The 25,262-nt window shown below is 46.1% G+C and overlaps 1 protein-coding gene across 2 annotated transcripts; it reads right to left on the bottom strand.

Moving 5' to 3' along the window:
* On the bottom strand, positions 1–25,262 carry BSPRY (B-box and SPRY domain containing). 2 transcript variants are annotated; one of them, XM_065947418.1, is made up of 6 exons: positions 25,030–25,262; positions 21,231–21,329; positions 13,098–13,328; positions 11,716–11,738; positions 2,936–3,060; positions 1–1,409 (listed from the first exon to the last, which is right to left on the bottom strand). In XM_065947418.1, exons 1-6 carry the CDS (start codon positions 25,228–25,230, stop codon positions 883–885), a joined length of 1,206 nt encoding a protein of 401 aa, XP_065803490.1. In that variant the 5' UTR covers positions 25,231–25,262; the 3' UTR covers positions 1–882. The 2 variants fall into 2 exon arrangements, with proteins under 2 accessions (XP_065803490.1, XP_065803489.1); XM_065947417.1 differs by having other exon boundaries at positions 2–1,409; positions 11,716–11,741.

The raw sequence follows: 25,262 nt of genomic DNA, 5'->3' as shown, positions 1-25,262 counted from the left end.
GAAGAAATTTTTCAGTGTTTTAAAGTCTTTAATAATGTACATGTTCTCTAAGGCTGGCCCTCTTATTCCCTTGGCTCTTTCTGGTCTGAAGGCCTCACCCTGGTCTCACTGTGTTGGAGAAGGCATTAGGTGAGGGCATGCGTCAGCTGCAGTTGGGAAAGAAGGTCGTCGCTGTGACCACAGGTGGGCCCTGGCTGCACCTCCACCTAGTCAGGCAGTGCTTCCGATGGGTGTGCTGCAGGCAGGCTACCTGGAGGCAGGATCCCCTGCGTCTCCCGAGTGTCTAGGCAAAACCTGGGGGAGGTCAGAGCCCCAGAGGCCAGAGTCCTCTGGCCAACAGCAACCTGGCAAGAGTTCCAAATCCCTTCCAGGTTGTCCTTGTGTGCTGGGAAAATATTTCCTCCGTGCCATGTCATGAAATGGATGGAGAAGCACCGAATAGAGGGGATGAAAGAGCTTCAGCCATAAGATTTTCTGCCAGAGGACGGGGTCTCCTGGGGGCAGGAGTTCTCCACAAGAGCCTACAACATGCATCTGGTCACCTGTCCCTCCATACATCTACCGATCCATCCATCCATCAGTCCACACGTCCACTCACTGATCACGTTTATCGCATGATCACTCTGCACCAGGCACCACGCTGGATGCCAGGGATGAAGTGGCAAATAAGACACCCTCAGAGGAACAGATGGATGGTGGATTTGGGAAACCAAGCCTCAGGGAGTAGCGGATTCCCCTAGATACCCAGCATTTAATGGTTGTACCCAGATTCCCCCTAAAACTGCCCGTGGGGTACAGACAGTATTTGGGAAGAAGACACTGGGTAGGAACAGGGCCTGGAAGGTGGTGGGGAGGGACGCCTGGCCTCCCTGTGGCTACAGGTCAGTGGACGATGGAAATAGTCTGGTCAGCCACAGCAAAGACCGGGAAGAGGGGCCCAGGGAAAGACGCGTGGTGGATGTGGAGCACGGTGCCCGAGGCGGGCTCGTAGAATAGCAGCTCCTGTGCCTGCAAGTCCAGCAGCACCCCCAGCTGGGCTGGGCACCGCAGCAGGGCCAGGGGCTCGTGCTGCCCATCGTGTGAGAAACGGAACTCCTGGCCATAGCGGGAGAAGACCCAGGAGAAGGCATTGCAGCCCAGACGAGAGTCACTGCCAGAACCCTTGCGGGGCAGCTGGCCTAAGGCCACGCCCACCTTGTAGGCACAACTGTTCTGGACGTTCACCGTCCAGGCGTGCAGCCCAGCCTGGAAGGACGTGTCGGCCAGGGCATTGGGCCAGTGGTCGAAGCGCTCCGGGCCATCTGCACAGGCCTTAGACTTCTTGGAATTGAAGGTCAGGGTCCTCCGATCATCTGACAGTTGCAAGAAGGGGCTGACCGTCCTCTCATCCATACGCACGTCCTCCGTGCCTGCCAGAAAGAATTCTCTGAGTTGCCCAAGGCCTACCCTCAGCCCTGACCTGGTCCTGCCAGGTAGCGAAGGGCTTCCTCACCACTCACTGGCAGGTAAAGCCATTTGCTCTTTCTGAGCCTCAGATTCCTTATCTATAAAAGTGGGGATCAGAATAGGACTTATCACAGGGTGGATGTGAGGACCAAATGAGGTGATACCTGTAAATTACCAAGCATTAACAAGTGATAGAAATAAGGCCCAGAGAGGAGAAGCAAGTTGCCCAAGGTCACATACCAAGTTAGTGGCAGGGGCCAAATGAAGACCCAGAATATTGTTCCTACATTTAGCATCGGCACTGACTGGGCTTCCTTGGTGGCTCAGATGGTAAAGAATCTGCCTGCAATGTGGGAGACCTGGGTTTGATCCCTGGGTTGGGAAGATTCCCCTGGAGAAGGGAACGGCTACTCTAGTATTCTGGCCTGGAGAATTCCATGGACAGAGGAGCCTGGCAGGCTCAAGTCCATGGGGTCACAAAGAGTCAGACACAACTGATCAACTTTCATTCATTGGTTGTAGTGCACTCTAGTTGGGCATACACAGTATCCAGATCAGACTCGTCCTAGTGACATGGTTCCTGAAAGCTTGAAAGCATCAACTACGCAGTTTCCAACAACTAAGTAAATGGGACTGCTGGCAAATCAGGCACCACTGGATTTCAGAATCTAGAGAAGAGAAGCTGTAGCTTCTACTAACATTTTAAGGAGAATGTGCAGGGAGGGAGGGTTAAAATTGAGAAAAATTCAATCCATTAACAGCCTTTCTGTGAATTGTGAAAATACTACAATAGGCAGTGTGGAAGTTTCCGTTTAGCTTGGGGGAGACCTGCTTTGAAAACCCTCCCAGTGGGGGAATTCCAAGAGGCAAGAATCCATGTCACATCCACCTCTGTGGCCCGAGTGTGCAGCACAAGGCCAGACCCACCACTGGCCTGAGTCAATGTTAAGTGAGTGAGATGAATCCAGGAAGCTCAATTCTTGCTCCAGATACTCTCCAGCTGGCCACCAATTGCACGTGCCAAGTTGCTTCAGTCATGTTCCAATTCTTTGTGACCCTGTGGACTGTAGCTCACCAGGCTTCTCTGTCCATGGACTTCTCCAGGCAAGAATACTGGAGTGGGTTGCCATGCCCTCCTCCAGGGGATCTTCCTGACCCAGGGACCAAACCTGCATCTCTTGTGGCTCCTTAAAGAGAAAAACTAGGTTTCCAAGAAATAATACTGAGCTGTTGCATTAGGGCAGAACGTAAGGAGGACGTGAATTCTGGGTACAGGATTTATCGCAGACCCAACCACAGAGCAGGCTGGTCTGGAAACAGAGAGGACCTGGGTGAGCTGCCCCAACCCTGTCCAGAACTTAGGCTCCATTGACAAGCCTGCATCCAGCATGACTGGTTGCTTAAGCTACGATGCCAGACACACCAGTCCCCAGTGGGACCCAGCAGCAAAGCCCACACAGACGGGAGCCTGGCTCCAGCAGCTCCTAACCTGAGAGGGATCCGAGGATGGCCGTTGCCCAGAGTTGGGTCAGTAATGGACTCCGAGTGCACTTCTCATTAAAGTTTAACTTTTCCGACTCCTTGGGATCCAAAATGCCCTCTGCTTCCTCCGTCCTTGTGCAGGGGGAAAAAAAAGATAAGAGATTTAGGAAGGTTCTGGAAACATATCTGGATCAATACAGGAGGGGGACAGAAGTAAAATCCTCTTCCCATGAAGGTGACACCAAGAATAGCCAGGCCCCACACAGAAGCCCCCAAAGAGAAGGGGCTGGAGCCAAAAGAGAAGGTGGCATTCCCTCTCTGCCCTGAAGCCTTAATGCCAGCAAAGTACATGGTTTATAGGGAAGGGAATACTTGGTGTCGTGTGTTCTGTGGGGAAAGCAAGTCGCCGGTGTCTCTCGTGAGTCAGCTAGGAGGAGGACCAGAGCTCCAAGGAAGATCTAAGCCTCTTGTGCCACGGTCTTTCTGCTCCACCAGCGTGGATGAAGAAAAATCTCGCTTTCCCTCAAAATCTACTGGCGTGGTCAGAAGGTACAGCCATTCCTCTGATCTTAAAATCAAACACCCCTCAGGAGTCACATAAGAAGAAACGATCGGCTATCACCCCAACCATAAAGTAATCATAGCACTTTGCTCCCAATAGCCACCTCTTTTCAGCTTGCAGTGGGGACTAGGTTTTGCTGGAAGAGATTTGGGAACATGAGATGCCTAGGAGGGGAGTACTGTCATGTATTTAGCAGCCAGGCTCTAGGCTTGCTGTTTCTTTTCTTTTTTTTTTTTTTTTAATTTTATTTATTTATTTTGGCTGCACTGGGTCTTTGTTGCTGTGTGGGCTTTTCTCCAGTTGCGATGAGTGGGGGTTACTCTCTAGTCGTGGTGCACTGGCTTCTCATTGCAGTGGCTTCTCTTGTTGCAGGGAAGCCTGGGGTGCATGGCTTTACCCTAGATAGTTTGGTTTTTAGGTTGTAGAGCACCGGCTCAATAGTTGTGGCCCACAGGCTTAGTTGCTCTGCAGCATGTGGGATCTTCCTGGACCAGGGATCAAACCTGTGTCTCCTGCATTGTCAGGAAGGACTCTTGCTTTCCCCACAGAACACACGACACCAAGTATTCCCTTCCCTCTTCCACTAAGCCACCAGGGAAGCCCTAGGCTTGCTGTTTCTATACAGAATCTCGGGATCTTTGCTCTAACCTGGGAGGCAGTTGTTATTTCATTGGACAGGAAGGAACAGAGATTCAGAGAAAGCACTCAGCTAAAAAGGAGAACCTGGATTTAAGTCTTGCTGCCCTGTAGAAACAAAAGAAACCCAGACTGGGATCCGGGCACCGTTGTCTTTCCCTTGACCTGAAGTGAAATCTGAAGGGCTGTGAGGCAAAGTGAGGATTCACCTTAGGGCCTCGTAGACCTCTGATCTGGCTTCTGAGAAAGAACCTTCCCTCTGCCTCTAATCCTGAAGGTCACTTTGAGCTAAGGCAGCAAAGAAGTGAGCACACACACTCTCCTCCCCAGATCTCGCGGCTCTGTCCACAACCAGAGGGGGAGGATAGAGGGCGAGCATGTCTCCTCATGGATGCCAGCTCCTTTTATTTTTTTAAGACTGGCACCGACTGTCCTGGCTTGGGAGGAGCGAGGTGAATAGAGCCCTGGGAAAGCTGACAGCAGGCTCTGGTCACAAAGACTCTTTGTGGACGGGACAAGAAAGGCTCTGTTGCCATATTCTCAAAGTACTGAGGCTGGCTCTGGAGAAGCCCCAGCCACCAGTTGAGGAGGAAAGAGGAGGAGGTGTCAGAGGTGCTGAATCATCAGAGCAAATCTGAGGCCAGTCATAGACACTAGAGTCTAGAGAATTGGCTGGTTCAGCCACCTCATGCCACAGAAGAGAAAACTCGTGACCCCAAAGGAGCGGGAAAGAAATGGGACTGGCACGCACCAGGGCCCTGGCCAGGACCAGAACCCCCAGTCTGTGCAGTGTGACCTTCTGTCATGGTAGACCAGGGCTGAGCTCAGCCACAGATGTGGAAACGTTGGGGGCCGACAAACAGGTTTTGAAAACAGTATAGTCTTCCCTCTGTATCCTAGGGGATTGGACCCAGGACCCCCAAGGATATTAAAATCCATGGGGCATTCAAATCCTTTACAGTCAGCTCTTTGTATCTGTGGTTCCCCATCTGCAGATTCAAAAACACTCCAACCCTTGGTTGGTTGAATCTATAAGTGGGGAGCCCATGGAAATGGAGGGCCAACTCTACTTTGAGGGTACGCACCCTCAGTCTAAAAGCAGAAAGCACTAAAAACAAAACCTGAGCTCTCCTAGTAGGTTTGTCAACCATACTATGCGTTTTGCAACTCTCTAACCATTGTTCGTGTATTGTAGGACTGAACAAATGAATAGATATATTGCTGTTGCTGGGAGCCATGGTTCTCACTGTGAGAGAACTACATAAATATAGAATAACGAAATGCATAGGAAAAACCCTGTGGTGTTTGACCGGAAGTTGTGATACAAACTCAGGAATAAAAAGGTTGTGCACACACACTCCCCGTCTCTGTCTGCTGTCCACTGACAAGGCTTGGAAGCAGACGTTCCTGCAGGAGACACACCTAATGCCTAAATCTTGGTTTTTAAATCCTCTTCACCACTAAAAGGAACCAAAACTCCCTGGAGAAACAGCTGATTCCAGGGCTGGGGCGGGAAAAGAACAAGTTGAGCCTAGGATATCTTCTTGTGCCGGAAAACAAGAAAGTGCTCTAAGAATGATGAAGCGTTGTCATAAGGACAGAGGATCTGGCTTGAAGGGGCTCCTACTGGCCAAATCTGCGACAGTCTGAAGATCAAAATTAATAATAATAGTAATAGATTACAGTGCACTGAATAAAACAAGAATCTATGAGTCTGTGTTGATACTAAATAAGCGAACGAATAAACAAAGTCCTAGACACAGCAATCAGACAAGAGAAAAAAATAAAAGTAAAGGACTCCAAATTAGAAAGAAGTAAAACTGTCACTGTTTGCAGATGACGTGATACTACACAGAAAATCCTAAAGATGCCACCAGAAAACTACTAGAGCTCATCAATGAATTCAGTAAAGTTGCAGGATACAAAACTGACATACAGAAATCTGTTACATTTCTATACACTTAACAATGAACAGAGAAATTGAGGACACAGTCCCATTTGCCATCACATAAAAAGAATAAAATACTTAAGAGTAAACCTACATAAGGCTATAAAACGCCTATACTCAGAAAACTATAAGACACTGATGAGAGAAATTGAAGATGATACAAACAGATGAAAAGATACACCAGGAGGTGGGATGGGGGACCGGGATGGGGAATACGTGTAACTCTATGGCTGATTCATATCAATGTATGACAAAACCCACTGAAAAATAAAAAAAAAAATTAAAAAAAAAAAAAAAGAGAAAAGATACACCATGTTCTTGGATTGGAAGACTTAATATTGTTAAAATTACCATACTACCCAAAGCAATCTACAAATTCAGTATAATCCCTATCAAAATACCAAAGGCATTTTTCACAGGACTAGACAAATAATTTTCAAATTTGTATGAAAACACAAAAGACCTCAAAGAGCCAAAACAATCTTGAGAAAGAACAAGGCTAGAGGACTCATGCTCCCTGACTTCAGACTATACTACAAAGCTACAATACTCAAGAGAGTATAGTAGTGGCACAGAAACAGACACATGGATCAATGGAACAGAATAGAAAGCTTAGAAATAAACCCGCACAGTTATGGCCAGCAAATCTACGATGAAGGAAGCAAGATACAATGGAGAAAATACAGGCTCTTCAATAGTGGTGCTGGGAAAACTGGACAGCCACATGTAAAAGAATGAAATTAGAACATTCTCTAACACCATATACTAAAATAAGTTCAAAATGGATTAAAGACCTAAATGGAAGGATGGAAACGAAAAAACACCCAGAGGAAAACATGACAACACTCTTTGACATAAATTGTAGCATTTTTTTTTTTTGTCTGTTTGTTTTTTGGCCACATCGTGCAGCATGTGGGATATTAGTTTCCCAACAAGGGATGGAACCTGTGAACCCTGTGGTGGAAGCATGGAGTCTTAACCACTGGACTCTGAGAAGTTCCAGGTAGCAATATTTTTTTGGATCTGTCTCCTAAAGCAAAGGAAGAAAAAACAAAAAAACAAATGGGGCTTAATTAAACTTAAAAGCTTTTGCACAGCAAAGGAAACTATCGACAAAATGAAAGGACAACCTAATTGGGAGAAAATATTTGCAGATTATATGAACAGTAACATTCAGAAAACTAAGATCATGACATCTGGTCCCATCACTTCATGGGAAATAGGTGGGGAAACAGTGTCAGATTTTATTTTTTGGGGCTCCAAAATCACTGCAGATGGTGATTGCAGCCATGAAATTAAAAGACGCTTACTCCTTGGAAAGAAAGTTATGACCAACCTAAATAGCATATTAAAAAGCAGAGACATTACTTTGCCAACAAAGGTCCGTCTAGTCAAGGCTATGGTTTTTCCAGTGTTCACGTATGGATGTGAGAGTTAGACTGTGAAGAAAGCTGAGCGCAGAAGAATTGATGCTTTTGAACTGTGGTGTTGGAGAAGACTCTTGAGAGTCCCTTGGACTGCATGGAGATCCAACCAGTCCATCCTAAAGGATCAGTCTTGGGTGTTCATTGGAAGAACTGATGCTGAAGCTGAAGCTCCAATACTTTGGCCACCTCATGCAAAGTGTTGACTCACTGGAAAAGACCCTGATGCTGGGAGGGATTGGGGGCAGGAGAAGAAGGGGACGACAGAGGATGAGATGGCTGGATGGATGGCATCATTGACTCAATGGACATGAGTCTGAGTAAACTCCGGGAGTTGGTGATGGACAGGGAGGCCTGGTGTGCTGCGATTCATGGGGTCGCAAAGAGTCGGACACGACTGAGCGACTGAACTGAACTGAAGGGGTTAATAGCCAAATATATAAACAACTCATACAACTCAACATTGAAAAAAACAAAAACTCAAAAAATGGGCAGAAAGGGAATTCCCTGGCAGTGCAGTGGTTATTCCACACTTCCACTGCAGGGGACTGGGATTCAATCCCTGGTGGGGGAACTAAGATCCCGCAAGCCACAAGGTGCAGCCCAACCCTGTCCCTCCAGAAAATAAACAGAAACAAAAATGGGCAGAAGACCTGAATACACATTTTTCCAAAGAGGACATACAGATAGCCAACAGGCACCTGAAAAAATGCTCAACATTACTAATCATCAGGGAAATGCTAGCCAGAACCACAATGAGCTATCACCTCCCACTGTCAGAATGGCTATCATCAAAAAGAACACAAATAACAAATGGTGAGGATGTGGAGAAAACAAAATTCTCATATACTGTAGTGGGGATGTAAATTGGTGCAGCCATGGAAAACAATATGGAGGTTTCTCGAAAAAAAAAAAAAAAAACTACCAACTAAAAATATAACTACCATATGACCTAGCAACTGTATTACTGGGTCTATACATACACACACACACAAACACTAATTCAAAAAGACACATGCACCCCAATGTTCACAGCAGCATTGTTTATAACTGCCAAGATATGTAAGCTTCTCCAGGCCAGAATACTGGAGTGGGTAGCCATTCTCTTCTCCAAGGGATCTTCCCAACCCAAGGATCAAACCCAGGTCTCCCACATTGTGGGCGGATTCTTTTCCAGCTGAGCCACCAGGGAAGCCCAAGAATACTGGAGTGGGCAGCCTATCCCTTCTCCAAGGGTTCTTCCCAACCTACGAATCGAACTGGGGCCTCCTGCATTGCATGCAGAATCTTTACCAGCTGAGCTACAAGGGAAGCCCCATATACATACATACACACACACACAAAAAAAACACTAATTCAAAAAGACACATGCACCCCAATGTTCACAGAGGCATTATATATAACTGCCAAGATATATAAGATATCTAAATGTCCATCGACAGATGAATGGATAAAGATGATGTGGTGTGTATATATATATATATATACACACATATACACACATACATATACATATATATACAATGCAATATTACTCAGCATAAAAAAGAATGAAGTTCTGCCATCTGCAACAATATGAGTGGATTTGGAGGGAATGCTGCCAAGTGAAATAAGTCAGTTAGAGAAAGAAAAATACTGTATACCACTTATATGTGTAATCTAAAAAAATACAACAAACTAATGGCTATAACAAAAGAAAAAACAGAGAAATAGAGAACACAGATGTAGAGAACTAGTGGTTACAAATAGGGAGACGGAAGGAGGGAAGATAGGGGTAGGGGATTAATAAGTACAAACTATTATGTATAGAATAAGCAACAAACCTACATTGTACAATATAGGGATTATAGTCAATATTTTATAATAACTATAAATGGAGTACAACCTTTAAAAATTGTGAGCCACTATATTGTACACTTATATACATCAACTATACTTCAATTTAAACAAACTAATACAATGCTGTATGTCAATTATACTCCAATTTAAAAAGTCAATATCTCTGATAATGGGACAAAATGACATCAATGCCCCCTGGTATGACAGATTGAGGACATCACGTATGACATACTCTTGCCTGAAATGTATAACTTGAATCTGATCATGAGGTAACATTAGATAAACTCAAATTGAGGGATATTCTATAAAACTGTTCTAGACTCTTAAAAAGTGTTTAGGGGGGGAAAAGGGTGAAGGAAAAATTACAGATTAAGAGGTCAGATGGATTGGGTGTGGGGGGAATGGGATTCCAAAGACTATTAAGAGCATTTTTAGTACAATTGGCAACATTTGAATACAGACTATATATTAGATAATAGTGTTATGTGGACATGGGATTTCCTGAATTTAATAATTATACTGTGGTATGTAAGAGAATTGGAGAAGGCAATGGCACTCCACTTCAGTGCTCTTGCTTGGAAAAGCCCATGGACGGAGGAGCCTGGTGGGCTGCAGTCCATGGGGTCGCTAAGAGTCGGACACGACTGAGTGACTTCGCTTTCACTTTTCACTTTCATGCATTGGAGAAGGACATGGCAACCCACTCCAGTGTTCTTGCCTGGAGAACCCCAGGAACAGGGGAGCCTGGTGGGCTGCTATCTATGGGGTCGCACAGAGTCGGACACAACTGAAGCGACTTAGCAGCGGCAGGAGCAGCAGCACGTAAGAGAAAGTCTGTTTTTGGAGATTCATGCTGAAGTAGGCGATAAGATAAAAAGTCATGCTATCTGCAACTTACTCTCAAATAGGTCAGAAAAAACAAGTTTTTCTATATATATATACTAGAAAGATATATATATATATATATATATATATACAGGAAGAAAGAGATAGAAGAAACAGCAAATGTGGCCAACTGATATCAATTAGTATTTCTAAGTTTATTATACTACTTTAGCAACTTTTCTATACGTCTGAAATATTTCAAAACCAAAAATAATTTTTTAAGAAATCAGATCAGCTTGATATTGAGGACAGAGTGTATTAGAGGAAGATGATGAAGAGAAAAGAGAAAAAGATTAGGAGAGGGACTTCTCTGGTGGTCCAGTGGTTAAAATTTCAAGCTCCCAATGCAGAGGGCCCAGGTTCGATCCCTGGTCAGGGAACTAGATCCCACATGCCGCAACTAAGAGTCTGCATGCTCCAAGTAAGACCCGGAGCAGCCAAGTAAATAAAGAAAGGAAAAAAGAGAGAGAGAGAGACTAGGAAAAGTGTGGAAAAGATCATAAGGAGACAGTAATCTAAATTTAGGAACATCCATACAGTGGAATACTTCACAGACTTTCCAAAAAGTGAGGTAAATCTAAGGTACCAGGATAGATAGCCTGATAAGTTATAAAACAAATATGAAAAGATCCCATCTATGTTTTCAAAGCAAAATTTTAAGAGGGGGAAAAAAATCCCCCACACTCTTTTGTGACTAAACACGGGAAAGCTGACAAGACACACACATAACTGTTAAAGCTGATCACCACTCAGAAACAGAATTGGGAAGAAGTGACAGAGACATTTTTCATTTTAAATCATTTTCTACTGGTGAAAATTATTTTCTTTCTCCCATGTACATATATTGCTATTGATATCTATGTTGCTGTCTTTACGAAAATAAAGAAGAATGGACTGTGCGCGCCGAGCACACATGGTGTCTGTGAGCTCTGAAATCTCTCACACACAGGGTAAGAATTTAATTTCTTTGCCTGGAAAATTATCACCTCTTGGCCACTTCCTCCAGCTCTTGGGTCTCAGAACCTTTCAAGACTTTTCAGAACTCAGGTAGGGCCTCGTGAAATTCTTTTATTACTGCATAATTAAAATAGAATTTTCCTGGTAATGCAGACTTAGACTTCAGGTTCTTTCATTAGAGAAAGGGGGAATGAAGTAGAGTAGACAGTACTGGGTCAGGTGTCAGCTGTGGGTCCAAGCCCCACCTGTGGGGCTTAGGCAAGTCCCTTCCCCTCTTTGGGCCTCGGCATTCTCATCTGTAGATGGAGGTGGGGAAACCCTCCCAGCCGGGTGAGTGTACATTTTTTTAATAGGATAATGTTTAAGAAAGCCCATGACAAGCCTCAAGCCTGGCTTCAGGGAAGCCACTCAGCTGCCCACCCTGAGCTTCCTCCCAGGGACAGTGGGGCCTGACAGCAAGGGACTTGGTAGACTTCAGAGAGGTCAAAGGCCGTGGTTTCCACGACTGCCCAAGCAAAGACCAGGGCCATACTCACCTCTCAAAAATCTCCTGCTCCTTCTGCTGTGAGAAAAGAAAACAGAGTCAGGCTTGGCACCAGAAACCCAGCAGGTCGTTAAGACTTGACTATAATTAACTCACATGGAGAGAAATTCTAGAATAAAAACATCCACTCCTTCTTTAAGACCCTGCACAAGTTTTATGGGTCTTCTTCACAGACCTCTCCCATCATGCACTCAAAATTAATCCCTCTGTGCCCTGAGCCCCGTGGCCCCCTAGGTTTCCCTCAGACTACTCTTCTGGACAATCACCTATTTACCCAACATTTCATCGCCCATCGGCTCAATGGATGGGACTCACTGAATGTTCTGTTGTGACCCTCCCAGCGTTTGGGACAGAATGTGCTCAGCACATGAAAGCCGTGTGACAAAATGAATGCGCCATCTGAGACAGTCACAGAAACCATGACGGCACAAGAGGGGCAATTTGAACAAGAACAATGTTGTTCCACATTCTCATTCCTCTGCTTGACGCATCTACTGAGGTGTCACACTGTCACCCTAAAACTGCAGGTACCAGCCTATCTATATAAAATACACTGAAAGAATATGAACCAACATATTGGATTGTGACATCCGGGGGGTGGGAGTGAGGATGAGCTCTGTATTTGCAGTGGACCTCTTGTCAGTACAGCATTCTCTCTGCAAGCTTCTGGACTCTCTCCCTCTCCCCACTTCCTTTTACAAAGCTATGACTTTTGTCTCTGAGACATCAGCTTTCAAGTCACTTCTTTCAGGAAGGCTTCCCTGACTACCACCTGCCTCAAGCCAGGACTGCAGGGGCCCCAGCTCCCAGTAATGCCCTCTACCATAGCACATATCCCTCCATGTCTTAATTATCAGTTTATATATTCGCCTCTTCTATAAGGCTGGGAGTTGTTGACAGCCGTATCCTGTACCTTCACCGTTAGGCCTTTCCTGATGGCCCACATGGTAAAGAGTCCGCCTGCAATGCAGGAGACCTGGGTTTGATCCCTGGGTTGGGAAGATCCCCTGAAGAAGGAAATGGCAACCCACTCCTGTATTCTTGCCTGAAGAATTCCATGGACAGAGGAGCCTGGCGGGCTATAGTCCATAAGGTCACATAGAGTCAGACACAGCTGAGCAACTAACAACACACATAGATAACACAATGCTTAGCATACATTAGGCACTCAGTAAGTATTTGCTCACTACTGAAAGAACAGTTACCAGCTGCAAAAAAAATAAAATAAAAAATCTCCGTATAGTTATATTGCCCTGTCTCATCCTAGTTCTCAATTATCATTTTCCACCTACCTCCTACCAATAAAACATTCTCATTTTCAGACTTTGGGGCAATCTGGCCAACTTGTGGTGTCCTCACCCCTGCCTGACTTACGATCAGCTGGAGGTCATCCAGATGAGTGAGCATGTCCACCAGGCCGCCGCGAATGGTGTCCAGCTTCTGCAGCGCCTCAGCCCAGTGTACTCGCTGCGTCAGGATACTCTGGTGGGCCCGCTCCTCTTCGCCATGCACCTGTTCCAGCAATCTCTGCTCCTCGCTCTCGCACAAACTCCTCACCAGACCCAGCCGCTGGATGACCAGTTCCCGAGCTGCGCTGGCCGTGCTCTGACCCGGAATTAAACAAGGAGTTGGGTCCTGGCATAGCCCCAAGCAAGATTAGGAGGGTTGGGGCTCAGCTGGAAGAAGTGCCAAGATTGATTAGCCATGTCTGACATGGGTGCAGTAAGGGCAGTAATAGTGCTTAAAACACCCGAGCCCTAAGATTTCCCAAACGTGGTTCAGGGAAAAGAATGCTGAGATCCAGACATCCAGGCCACATCTCATGGAGCTAAGATGACAGAATGAAAGTGCTGGGCAGGACTCAAAGATCCAGCTGGAATTACTTGCTTACTTCACAGTTAGGAACCCCAAGTTCGAGAGACCAGGTCAGGAAATCATAGAAATGCAGAGCAGAAAGGTGTAAAAAGACTACCCCATCAACAGAATGCACACAAACAGTAGTCCAGCTCCTATTTGGACCAGGGTGGTGGTTTAGTCGCTAAGTCATGTCCCAACTCTTGCAAACCCATGGATTGCTAGGCTCTTTTGTCCATGGGATTCTCCAGGCAAGAATACTGGAGTGGGTTGCCATTTCCTTCTCCAGGGGATCTTTCTGACCCAGGAATCAAACCCAGGTCTCCTGCATTGCAGGCAGATTCTTTATCAACTGAGCTATGAGAGAAGCATCAATTTGGACCATGTCTGAGGACAAAAAGCTCATTACTAATAGAAAAAAAAAAAAAAAGCTCATTACTTCCCAAATCTGTCCATTCCAATCGCTTCCATGGTAGAATTCTTAATCTGCCACACAAGAGGGCTGAAATAAATTCTAAGTCAATGAATTTAGCATGTATCCCCTAGCAATTGGCACAGTGTCTGGCAAGGAGCAGGTGCTTAAATATTTACTGAATGATTGACAGGAAAAGTTCTTTCCAACTTAAGTCAAAAATCTCTTGGTGGTGCTCACATGCCAAGTCAGTGGCAAAGCAGGGGCTAGAACCCAGTTCTCCCGACTCTCAGTCCAACACTCTTCCACTCCATCAATGCCATCCAGTAACCCATCCTCCCCAATGGCACGGTAGTCAGAAGCTCCTGCCCTCTTGCCAGACAACTGAGGGTGAAACTATTTCCCTCATGCCAGAAAGTCAGGGCTAGTCCGTGGCTCTCCTTGTTTCCTGCCCCTAAAGACCTGTCGTGTATAGCGCAGGGGACAGTTAGGCCTGTTTTTCAGAGGAGATGGAGACCCACAATTTGCCCAAAGGAGAAGAGAGAGGGACTGAGTGAATGGCTGAGTGAACCCAGGGGTTCAGGTTCCAACTCCAGTGTTCTTTGGAGGCAACATAACACAGTGGTTAGGAAATTAGGCTGTAAGACAGCGCCTGGGTTTAAATATTAGCTGCTCTATTTACTAACTGTGGAACGCTGTTACTTATCTTCCCTTCCCTCAGTTTTCTAATCTGTCAAATGAAGATACTAATAGTACCAACCTCGAAAGGCTACTGTGAGGGTCAAGTGAGTCAATATACATAAAGTAAGAAGAACAAAGCCTGGCACATACGTATTTGGTATCATTAGCTCTTGCTCCTCTCTCTAGCCCACCTCGATGCCTTTCCCACGGGTGGGTCCCTGCAGTCCCGTTTGTACTGTGTGAACAGGATCAAGAACAGACCCAAGATGCATTAGATACTCCCTGACAAGAAGGCTGCAGTCAATTTCAATACGTTTCTTGAGTCATTCCCAGAAAAAAATAGCAGAGGAAAAGAAAATTTTTGCTTTCCAAAGATATGCCTGAAGAAACTTAAATCCCTCCTAGACCAAAACACAGGCTTCCCTGGTGGCTCAGATGGTAAAGAATCCGCAGTGTGGGGGGGCCTAGGTTTGATCCCTGGCTTGGGAAGATCCTCTGGAGGAGGGCATGGTAACCCACTCCAATATTCTTGCCTGGAGAATCCCATGAACAGAGTAGCCTGGTGGGCTACAGTCCACAGGGTTGCAAAGAGTTAGACATGACTGAGTGATTAACACACACACACACACACAGACCAAAACACAGAAATGCTGGAAAAATAGCCCAAAGCATCCTTTTAAAGTGAAGCTACTTCTGGCAGCTTAGAAAAGGAAATCCCTTGGAGTCCGAAAGTAGAAAGGAAACTGAAGACCAGTGTAATCAAGAGCTGAGGACTCAACTAGCTGCTCTGAATGGGGCTTGTGATTTACTTTAGAACTGTATACTCATCTAAACCATCACACAAAAATGAAAGTACAATAAAGAACTCTCTGATTAAAAAAAAAAGCGGGAAACTTTCTATGAATGAGGGAATTATTAAAAGATGTGCATTAACTAAAATGAAACTTGCACACAGCAGCTAGAGAAAGCCTGTGTGCAGCAGCGAAGCCCCAGCATAGTAAAAAATATATGTATTCTTTTTTTTTTTATTAGTTGGAGGCTAATTACTTTACAATATTGTAGTGGGTTTTGCCATACATTGACATGAATCAGCCATGGATTTACATGTGTTCCCCATCCCGATCCCCCCTCCTACCTTCCTCCCCAATATATTCTTAATTAATTAAAAAATTCTGAAGGGGGACCAAAAAGAGACCATAAATAGAATATACAACTTTTAAGCTAGCACAGGGAAAAAGAAGGGAGGAGGGGTTGATTAACTCAAAAGAAGGGAGGAAAGGAAGGAAAAACAGCATAGAAAAAGTGGACTCAGCAGGGGAGGGATAAGTTGGGAGGCTGGCACTGACACAGACACACTACTATACACACAACAGAGAACTCTAAGGACCTACTGTACAGCCTGGAGAATGCCGCTCGGTACTCTGCAATGAGCTATGTGAGAACGGAATCTAAAAGAGTGGCTATCTGTATATATATAACTGATTTACGTAGTTGTATAGCAGAAGCACAACATTGTAAATCAACTATACTCCAGTAAAAATTAATTTCAAAAAATTGCAAAAGTGGACTACATAGAAAACAGGCTTCCCAGGTGGCACTTGCGGTAAAGACTCCACCTGCCAATGCAGGAGACGCAAAGGACGTGGGTTCGATTCCTGAGTCAGGAGGATCCCCAGAATAGGAAATGGAAACCAACTCCAGTATTCTTGCCTGGGGAATTCCATGGACAGAGGAACCTGGCAGGCTACAGTCCATCGGGTCACAAACAGTCAGACATGACTAAGCAGACACAGAAAACATAAAATGACAGCCATAAATCTAAGTATATCTGTAATCTCAATAGCAATAAATTGATTAAACTCGCTAGTTAAAAGACAGGGATTATCAGATTGGACTTTTTTTATAAACATTTTTAACCTTTTTAAATTTATTTATGACTGTGCTGGATCTTTGTTGCTGCATGGGTTTTTCTCTAATTGCTGAAATTGGGGCTATTCTTTACTGTGGAATGCAGGCTTCTCATGGCAGGGTTTTTTTTCATTGCAGAGCATGGGCTCTGGCAGCGGGGGCTTCAGTAACTGTGATGCATGGGTTCAATAGTTGCAGTTCCCAGGTTTTAGAGCACAGGTGATTAATTGCCCCATGGAGTGTGAGATCTCCCCAGATCAGGGATAAACCTGTGTCTCCTGCCTGACAGGAAGAATTCTTTACCACTGAGCCACCAGGGAAGCCCTGGACATTTTTAAAAGGAAACAAAATCCAGTTTCTAAACCACACCTGAAACAACATAAGAAGTTGAAAGTAAAAGAAAAGAAACTGCTATATCCAGAAAACACTTGTTGGTCTAGTAATAAGTAAAAGACAAAATAGTCTTGAAGGTAAAAAGGATTCTGTTCATAAAATGTCACTGAAAAGTGACAAAAGGGATATTTTACCAGGAATACATAACAAATTTAAATATATACACTTAATAAATAGCACCGAGAATATAAAAAGAACTGACAAAGTTATAAGGAAAAATAGGCAAATTCACAGCATAGTGTGAAAATGTAAATGCCTTTGCTAGTAATCAGGAAATCTGGCAATAGTAAATATAGAGAAGATTTGAACTTATTAATAAGCTTAATTACAGACTTCCCTGGAGGTCTGGTGGTTAAGGATCTGAGATGCCAATGCAGGGGGCACAAATTTGATCCCTAGTCTGGGAACTAAGATCCTGCATGCCACAGGGTGCGGTCAAAAAGCAAACAAACAAAAGATACTGATACTAATGTAAGAGGTAAAAACATATATTTGAAAATTTTAAAGTATAAATAATTAATAATAAAATAGTTTAGAATCTAATAACTCATAGCACAAGAAAAAAGTCATAGTGGAGATCTTAAAATACTTATAACTGAGTGAAACTGAAAATACTACATCAAAACTGTGGGGTATCCCTCTATCGATACTAGAAGGAAATATATAGCTTAAATGCTCACTTTGAAAATGAAAAAAGACTAAAATCAATAGACTGTGTTCAACTCGGGAAGTTAACAAACTATAGAGTAAATCCCAAAAAAAATCAGAAAGAAAAAAACCATAAAGAGGAAATAATAATGGAAAATAGATGCAATCAGAAGGGAAAAGAGAAGCAATCAGAAGCTCTCAGAAGAGAACTTCAACAATCTCTGCCCATCACCTATCCATCTACCTTCACCTGTGCCCATACACTCTGTCTGCCCTGTTTCTGTGGATAAACTGCCTGTGCTTTCACCTATAGCCAATACTCCCACTTATTTACTAGCTCCTACCCCCTCTGCTAAATCAGATTGTCCCCTTTTCCTGCATCATTAATTTTCCCCTCTACTGGGCAATTCCCATCAGGAGACACACACAGAGTCATTTCCCACATCTTAAAAACCAAGCAACTAACATTTGCTTGTTTGTTGATGGCATACCCATGTCTTGATGGATATCCCCCTCCACTATCATCCCATTTCTCAGCTTCCTTCTACAGCAAAATTCCTCAAGAGTCATCTGTGCCAACTATCTCAAATTGCTCTTTTTCTACTCTCTCTGAAATTCACTCTGATCACACTTTTACCACAATACTCTACCAGACTCCTGTCAGGATCTGCAATGAGGAGCATGTTATTAAAGAGTCCATTCTCATGTCTCCCCTGACTTGATCTCTCTACAAAATCTGAACCCACCTCCTTGAAACCTATTGCGGGACACAACACTCTTATTAACAGTTTTATTCCTATTTCACCAATTGCTTCCTTCTTGGTCTACTTTGCTTGTTTCCATCTTCTCAATGGTTACGTGTCAAAGTGCCCTAGGGCTCAGTCCTTGGACCCCTACTCTTTTCTATCTGTATTTTACTCACTTAGTGATCTCATCATTTCCCATGACTTTCACTTTATACCCTCACTTAGAAAAAATAAGAGAGACAGCACCAAGTCGTATCTGACTCTTGAGACCCCATGGACTGTAGCCTGCCAGGCTCCTCTGTCTGTGGGATTCTCAAGGCAAAAATACTAGAGTGGGTTGCCATTTCCTTCTCCAGGGGATCTTCCCAATCCAGGGATCAAACCCAAGTCTCCAGCATTGCAGGCAGATTCTTTACCGACTGAGCTACATAGGAAGCCCCACCCTTTACACACCGATACATTTATGTCTCCAGCCCAGTCCTCCCCTAACTTGTGAACCCAGCCATCTACTCAACATCTTAGCTTGAATGCCTAATAGTCATCTCCAGCTGGACATGTACAAAACTGAACTCTAGTCTCCTCCCTCACCAGTCATCACTCTACACGCAACGTTTCCCCACCTTGGTAAATGGCTGCCCCATCCCTCCAGTTGCTCACATCAAAAAAAATAAGAGTTAACCTGATCCCCCCTCCCTTTCTCTCACAAAGCCTACATCCAATCCATCTGCAAATCCTTCTCTTTCTTCCCTCAGAAAGTATATATTAACATATGCTGCTTCTCACCATTCCTACCACACTCACTCAGGTCCAAATCCCTCTCGGCGCTCACCTGGGTTACTCCAACACTTCCTCATCAGTCTCCCTGTTTTTACCTTTGCTGCCTATGGTCACTTCCCAACACAGCACCCACTCCTTTTAAAGCTTAAGTCATATCATCTTACTTCTGATAACTTCCTGCCTTCCCCAAATGAAAAGCAAAGTCTCTGTGTGGCCCGTGAGGATTCTGCCTAGCTCCATGCATGGCTCTCCGACTTCATCTCCTTGTCGTCTTACTTGTTTATTCCGCTCCAACATGTCAGGTACGCTCCCATCTCCGGGCTTTGGCACATGCCTTTCTCTTTTTGGAACTCTTCCCCAGGATATACAGCCCGTTCCCTCACCTCTTGGAAATTTTGTACAAGTTTCAATCTTCTTAACGAGGCAATTCCTGATCACGAGCATGTGTAACTACAACCCCATCCTCAACATGACCCACCCGCATCCTGTGTTCTGTCTCTCCATAGAGGTTATCACCTTTTGACATAGCATATATTTTATTTGTTATTAGCCCTCTCCACTGGTGACTCAGCTGGTAAAGAACCTGCCTTCCAATGCAGGAATTCAATCCCTGGGTCGGGAAGATCCTCTGGAGTAGGAAGTGGCAACCCATTCCAGTATTCTTATCTAGAAAATTCCATGGACAGAGGAGCCTAGCAGGCTACAGTCCACAGGGTCACAAAGAGTCAGACACGACTAAATGCACACACACACACCCCATCCCCTGACCAGAATGTAGGCTTCACGAAAACAAGAATTTTCCTATGTTTTGTTCATTGTGGAACCTCGAGCACATAGACCAACTGGGCTTGATGTGTGGCAGGTGCTTACAGAGGTTTGTTAAGTAATCAAATAAATGGCAAAAATGTTGTTAAGTATTTCCCTCAAAATCAGCACCCGCTTCTATCTGACATGGCGCTGAGGTCCTAGCCAGCGCAGTTAAGACAGAAAAGGATGAAGAAAAAGAGAGAGAAATCATCGTGCAAAGAGAGGCAGAGACGGACAGAGAAGAGCTGCCTGGACTTCTAGCAGCTTGTTTGTGACTGCTTCTCGTTCCCTTTAGGTTCTGAAAGACTTGTGTCTCTAAAATCCAAGAAATTCTGTGTTGCTTATGCTATTGGTAGTTCAAATGGATTCTATTCCTTGTAATCAAAATCATTTATTTTTTGACTAAAATAGTGCCAAGCCTGTTCCATGTGCTTCTGGGGAAGGAGGGAAGGGACGTGCAGGAAGAAACTCCCAGCCCCTGCCCTTGACTTAGAGGGAGCAGTCAACTGAATGAGTCAACTGAATGAGGAGCATGAGTCAACTGAATGAGAGGCAATGAGTCAACTGAATACAGGATCAGCAGTGAGGTGCTGTGGGCTTCCCAGGTGGCACTAGAGGTCAAGAACTTGCCTGCCAATGCAGGACATGCAAGAGACACAGGTGCGATCCCTAGGTCAGAAAGATCCCTTGGAGGAGGGCATGGCAACCCACTCCAGTATTCTTGCCTGGAGAATCTTATGGATAAAGGAACCATGGTGGGCTACAGTTCATAGAGTTGGACACAACTTAGCACGCACACACTAGTGAGGTGCTGCAGAGGGATCACCTTCTGGGAGTCAGACGATTCAGCTCATAGAACTGACTCTGTGAGTCAATTAACCTCTAGCGGATTCATGTCTCCATCTGTAAACAGGGATATTACTACCACCTACTGCCTAAGACTGTCATAAAGAATGTGCGATGTAAAAGTCATTGGTTGTTTTATAATATTGGGGTTGAGCCCAAAATAATTAAAATGGTAGAAGAATCATCTGATCTTTTACCTGAAGAAAGTTATTTTTTAATCAGTCTTTGCATCAGATGCATGCTAGGAAAAACCCACTCTGCCCCGATGTAAAACCAAGAAAGAGGAAACCATCCTTCCTGAGCATCCAGCTTTGTCAGTAGCACAATGGGTCTGTGAGGTTGGGAAGGGGCTCTAGGCTGGTCCAAGCCCCTAAGGCTGAGAGCTTATCCTAGGAGGGGGGCCAGAGGAGAGGGGGAAGGGGAAGAATTACCTACCACTGCTCTCTGGTTCTTCCCTGGCAGGACGTCAGCCACATATTTGGTGATGGTAGCACTCTGTAACTGCAGCCTCTCACACTGGTCCACAATCTTGTTCTGCAACACAAATGACATCCATGGTGTCTGGATCCACAGTTGGTCCGTTCACTCCGTTCCAGTGATTTTTTTTCCCCTTTTACCCCACCTCAGCCACCTACTCCCATGGTCGTATCTCGGAACTCATCATTATTGAAAACTATGCCACTTCCAAAATCTTCAAGGATCCCACATCCTACCGACCACTTTCCCTCCTAGATCACGTACCCTAGACTCTCCATTCCAACAATCCTTCAGCTTAGATGGAGTCACCAGTACACTAGTCTTAGCACTTTTCACTGTCCATCATCCCTTTTTGTGGCCTTGCTTCCCTCTTGATCCTCAAATCCCATGGCCCATCATAATCACTTTCTTACATGCACTCTTCCTTCACATCCAGCCCCCTGACTGTCCACACCTGCAACTGAGCACAAAAACATGGCTTCCTAAGCTGCTCTTCCCGAAGGAATCCCCATTCATTAAACAGTACTTCTAATCATCAATCTCGCTACCCAGACCAAAACTCCAGGAGTTACGCTCCAACCCATCTAATCCATCAGTAAGTCCTACCAGCCTCTTCTCCAAAGTCTCTCTCTCTCTCCTCTGGCCACTTATGGTCACCTCTACTTCTGCTGTTCCACACAGATCACCATGATCTCCCACAGGAACTGCTGATAGAGTCTCCTAACAGGGCCTTTATTCTTGACCACCTCCCCAGCTTCCTCGTTAGCCATTGCCACCTTTGGTAAGGGAATCAGATCAAGTCACATTCCAGCTCAAAACCTTCTCATGGCTTTCCAACACACCCACAGAGAGGCTGTAACCAACAAGGCCCTACCTGATGGGACTCTGCCTTTCTGTCCAATGTGCTCCTACTACTCCGGCCTTCTTGAAAGTGAAAGTGAAGTCGCTCAGTCGAGTCCGACTCTTTGCGGCCCCACGGACTGACTATAGCCTACCAGGCTCCTCCATCCTTGGGATTTTCCAGGCAAGAATACTGGAGTGGGTTGCCATTTCCTTCTCCAGATCTTCCCAACCCAGGGACTGAACCCGGGTCTCCCACATTGTAAGCAGACGCTTTACTGTCTGAGCCTTCTTACTGTTCCATAAATACACTAAACCCGTCCTGACCTCAGCATCTTGTCACCTGTTGCTCCTTCCATCTCCCATTTATGTCTTGTTCCTCAGCTCCATGTCACCTCTTCAGAAGCCTTCCCTGACCATCCCACACCTCATATCATTACTTTTTTTTCTCCCTTGCATGTATCACTCCCTGACTGTATATCATGAGTCTGTTTACTTCTTTGGTAGCTGTTGTCCCCCATAGGAACATAAGCATCATGACTTTAACTTATTCTTTATGTCCTACTACCTAGAAGAGAGTTTCTATACATAGAAGACCCTGAATAAATATTCAGTATTTGTTGGATGAATGAACACCCACTTCCTTGGCCACAAGAGTTTCAGCAGTTCACAGCTCCCGAAGCTGTGAGCATCGGCCCTGAGAGCAGGGGAGAGTTTTTAGAAATGAAGACGCCGTAGGCCCACAGAGAAGTGACTTGCCCATGGAGACGGCCAGGTCCCAGCTTTGTCACTCCACTTCTCCAGGTAACACCTGGAGCACTTCCAAGCAGCAGCTCCGCCACCATTTCCCCTAAGAGCCTTGCCCCAGTTCCATCTGCCAAGGGCGACTCAGCGGTCTCTTCCAGGCAGTTCTTGTAAATCCTTCCCTCCACAATCAGGACGCAGTCTACACGTCACTGGCCCAAACACCAAGTTAAAGAAATGAGTTGACTGGAAGAAAGCTGTGGCCACCACACACTACAGGACTGAGGGAAGTGAGACTAGCTTCTGAAAAGCTACAGGGCAGGTATCCAGAAGGTAACAGAGAGGTTGCTGAGCTGGTGTTATTGCCCAGTTTAGTAACAATCTTGCCCTGTGGCAAAACTTCTTTGATTGGTCAGTGGGACAGGGAAGTCTGCAAAGAACCCACAGTTTACCCAAAATTGGAGGCGGGGGGGCTTCCCCTGTGGCTGAGTGGTGAAGAGTCCGCCTGGCCATGCAGGAGACTCCGGTTTGATCCCTGGTCCGAGAGGATCCGGCATGCCTCGGAGCAGCTAAGTCCGTGTGCCACAGCCATTGAGTCTGTGCTCTGGAGCCCAGGAGCCACAACTACTGAGCCCATATGCCCTGAAGCCTGTACTCTGCAACAGAGGAGACCACTGCCACGAGAGGCCCGCACACCCCAACTAGAGAATAGCCCCCACTTGCCACCAATAGAGAAAAGCCTGGGCAGCAACAAAGACCCAGCACAGCTAAAAATGTTTTTTTCTTTTAACTGGAAGGAGAGAAATAAATAAATATATTGGAAGGAGAGAAGGCAAGACACATCCCCTCCAGGCAAATAAGAGGAATATGCTAAGGGCCTTAGGAGGGCTCAGGGAAAGCCCCCTGCCCCAGGCAGAGTCCATTCCAAAGGAAATAGCAGGCTTGCTCCCCTGGTCCAGGCTTCAGCTCCTTCTACCACTCAGATTCAGGCCTGATGGCAACTTTTTAAAAAGGTCTTATTAAGTTCTGACTCCCATTAGCATCACTTCCTCCCTCCAACCACTGCCGCAAAGAGGTGGTTTTTCTCTGGCCCAGTCAATGACTCCTCTGGTCCAGCCCCTGAACATTCAGAACCCTGAGAAAGTTACTGCCCTGTTCTGGGCTTCAGCTAGCTCCCTCATCTATTAAAGGTAGGGAGGACCACACCTTCAAAGGTCTGGATGGGATGAGATGATGGATATTTAAGTGCTTTGAAACTTGCAAAGTTTCTATCCATCGTGCCAGTTTATTATACCACATTATCCAAGCTCCCACCAGGAGCTTCTCAGGTGCTGTTGGGTAACTGAATCCCTCTCCCCAGCACCGTGTCAGTGGGTTTATCACAGTCCAGTCTGAGCCCTCAGGCGTCACAGCTGCGCAGACGTCCAGGGAGAGGCTAGGAGAATCAAGCAGGTTAATCAAATTGCAAAGAAACCCCCAGGGACCAAAGGTGGGGTGGAAGGAGATAGGAAGCCCCACGGTGACTTGACTCTCCAATCTCAGCAGCTCAGGGGAGGTTGGTGGCAGGAAGCCAAGGTGGAAGCGGAGGTGAGGAGAAAGAAAGCCTAAGTGAAGGGTTCCAGTAGGAACCTCCTGACATCCTCCCCGCCCCCTCCGTTTACCTAAGTGAAACCGGCGTCAAGCACAGTCCAGGCCAATCCTGAAAGGGAAGAGAAGTCACCTCACCAGGAAGGCTGGAGGGCGGATGAGGGGAGGAGCTTTGAGTCGAGGGGCTAGGAAACGAGAAGAGACCGAGTTTTATCAAGTTTCCAAAGGGGCGGTAGCCGGGGCACGCCTTGTCCCGGGCACCTAGAGCAGCGGGGCCCTTCACTGCCCAGAGCCAGCCCCACCGAGCAACACCTTTAACAAATGCCTCCAAACTACAAATGAGGACACTGAGGCTCAGAGATTAGGAGACTCGCAGGGAGGACCTGATGGAGGTGGGACTCGAACTCGGGTCAGCTGGACTCCAGAAGCCACACCCTCAACCGCCTCGCTCTCCAGCCGGTGCCTCTCGCGGAGCCAGACTCCCCGGCCCGCTGCCGGGCCCCTGCCGGGTCTCTCTGAGCGCCTCCCCCACGCGGCGCCCCCTTCTTCCGGAGCCCGCCGCCTGCCGGCGCCCACGCCCGCTCACCCGCAGCTCTTCCGCGCGCTTCTCTGCCCGGCGGATGCGGTGCCCCCGGCAGCGGCCGCCCAGCTCCGTACAGGCGGCGCACACGAGCCGTCGCTCGGAACAGCAGAACCAGTTGAGAGCCTGGCCGTGTTCGGGGCAGAGCGGCCCCGGCTCGGGCCCCGGCCCCGGGCCCGACCCCGGCCCAGCGCCCTCCGCGGACATGGCCGAGCGCCCGGCTCCGAGCGCTCCACCTG

The sequence above is a fragment of the Muntiacus reevesi genome, chromosome 10, assembly GCF_963930625.1.
Source record: "Muntiacus reevesi chromosome 10, mMunRee1.1, whole genome shotgun sequence".
Taxonomy (NCBI): Eukaryota; Metazoa; Chordata; class Mammalia; order Artiodactyla; family Cervidae; genus Muntiacus; species Muntiacus reevesi.
The sequence above is the reverse complement of the archived record's forward strand: the minus strand, read 5'-3'. Positions and strand labels throughout refer to the sequence as shown.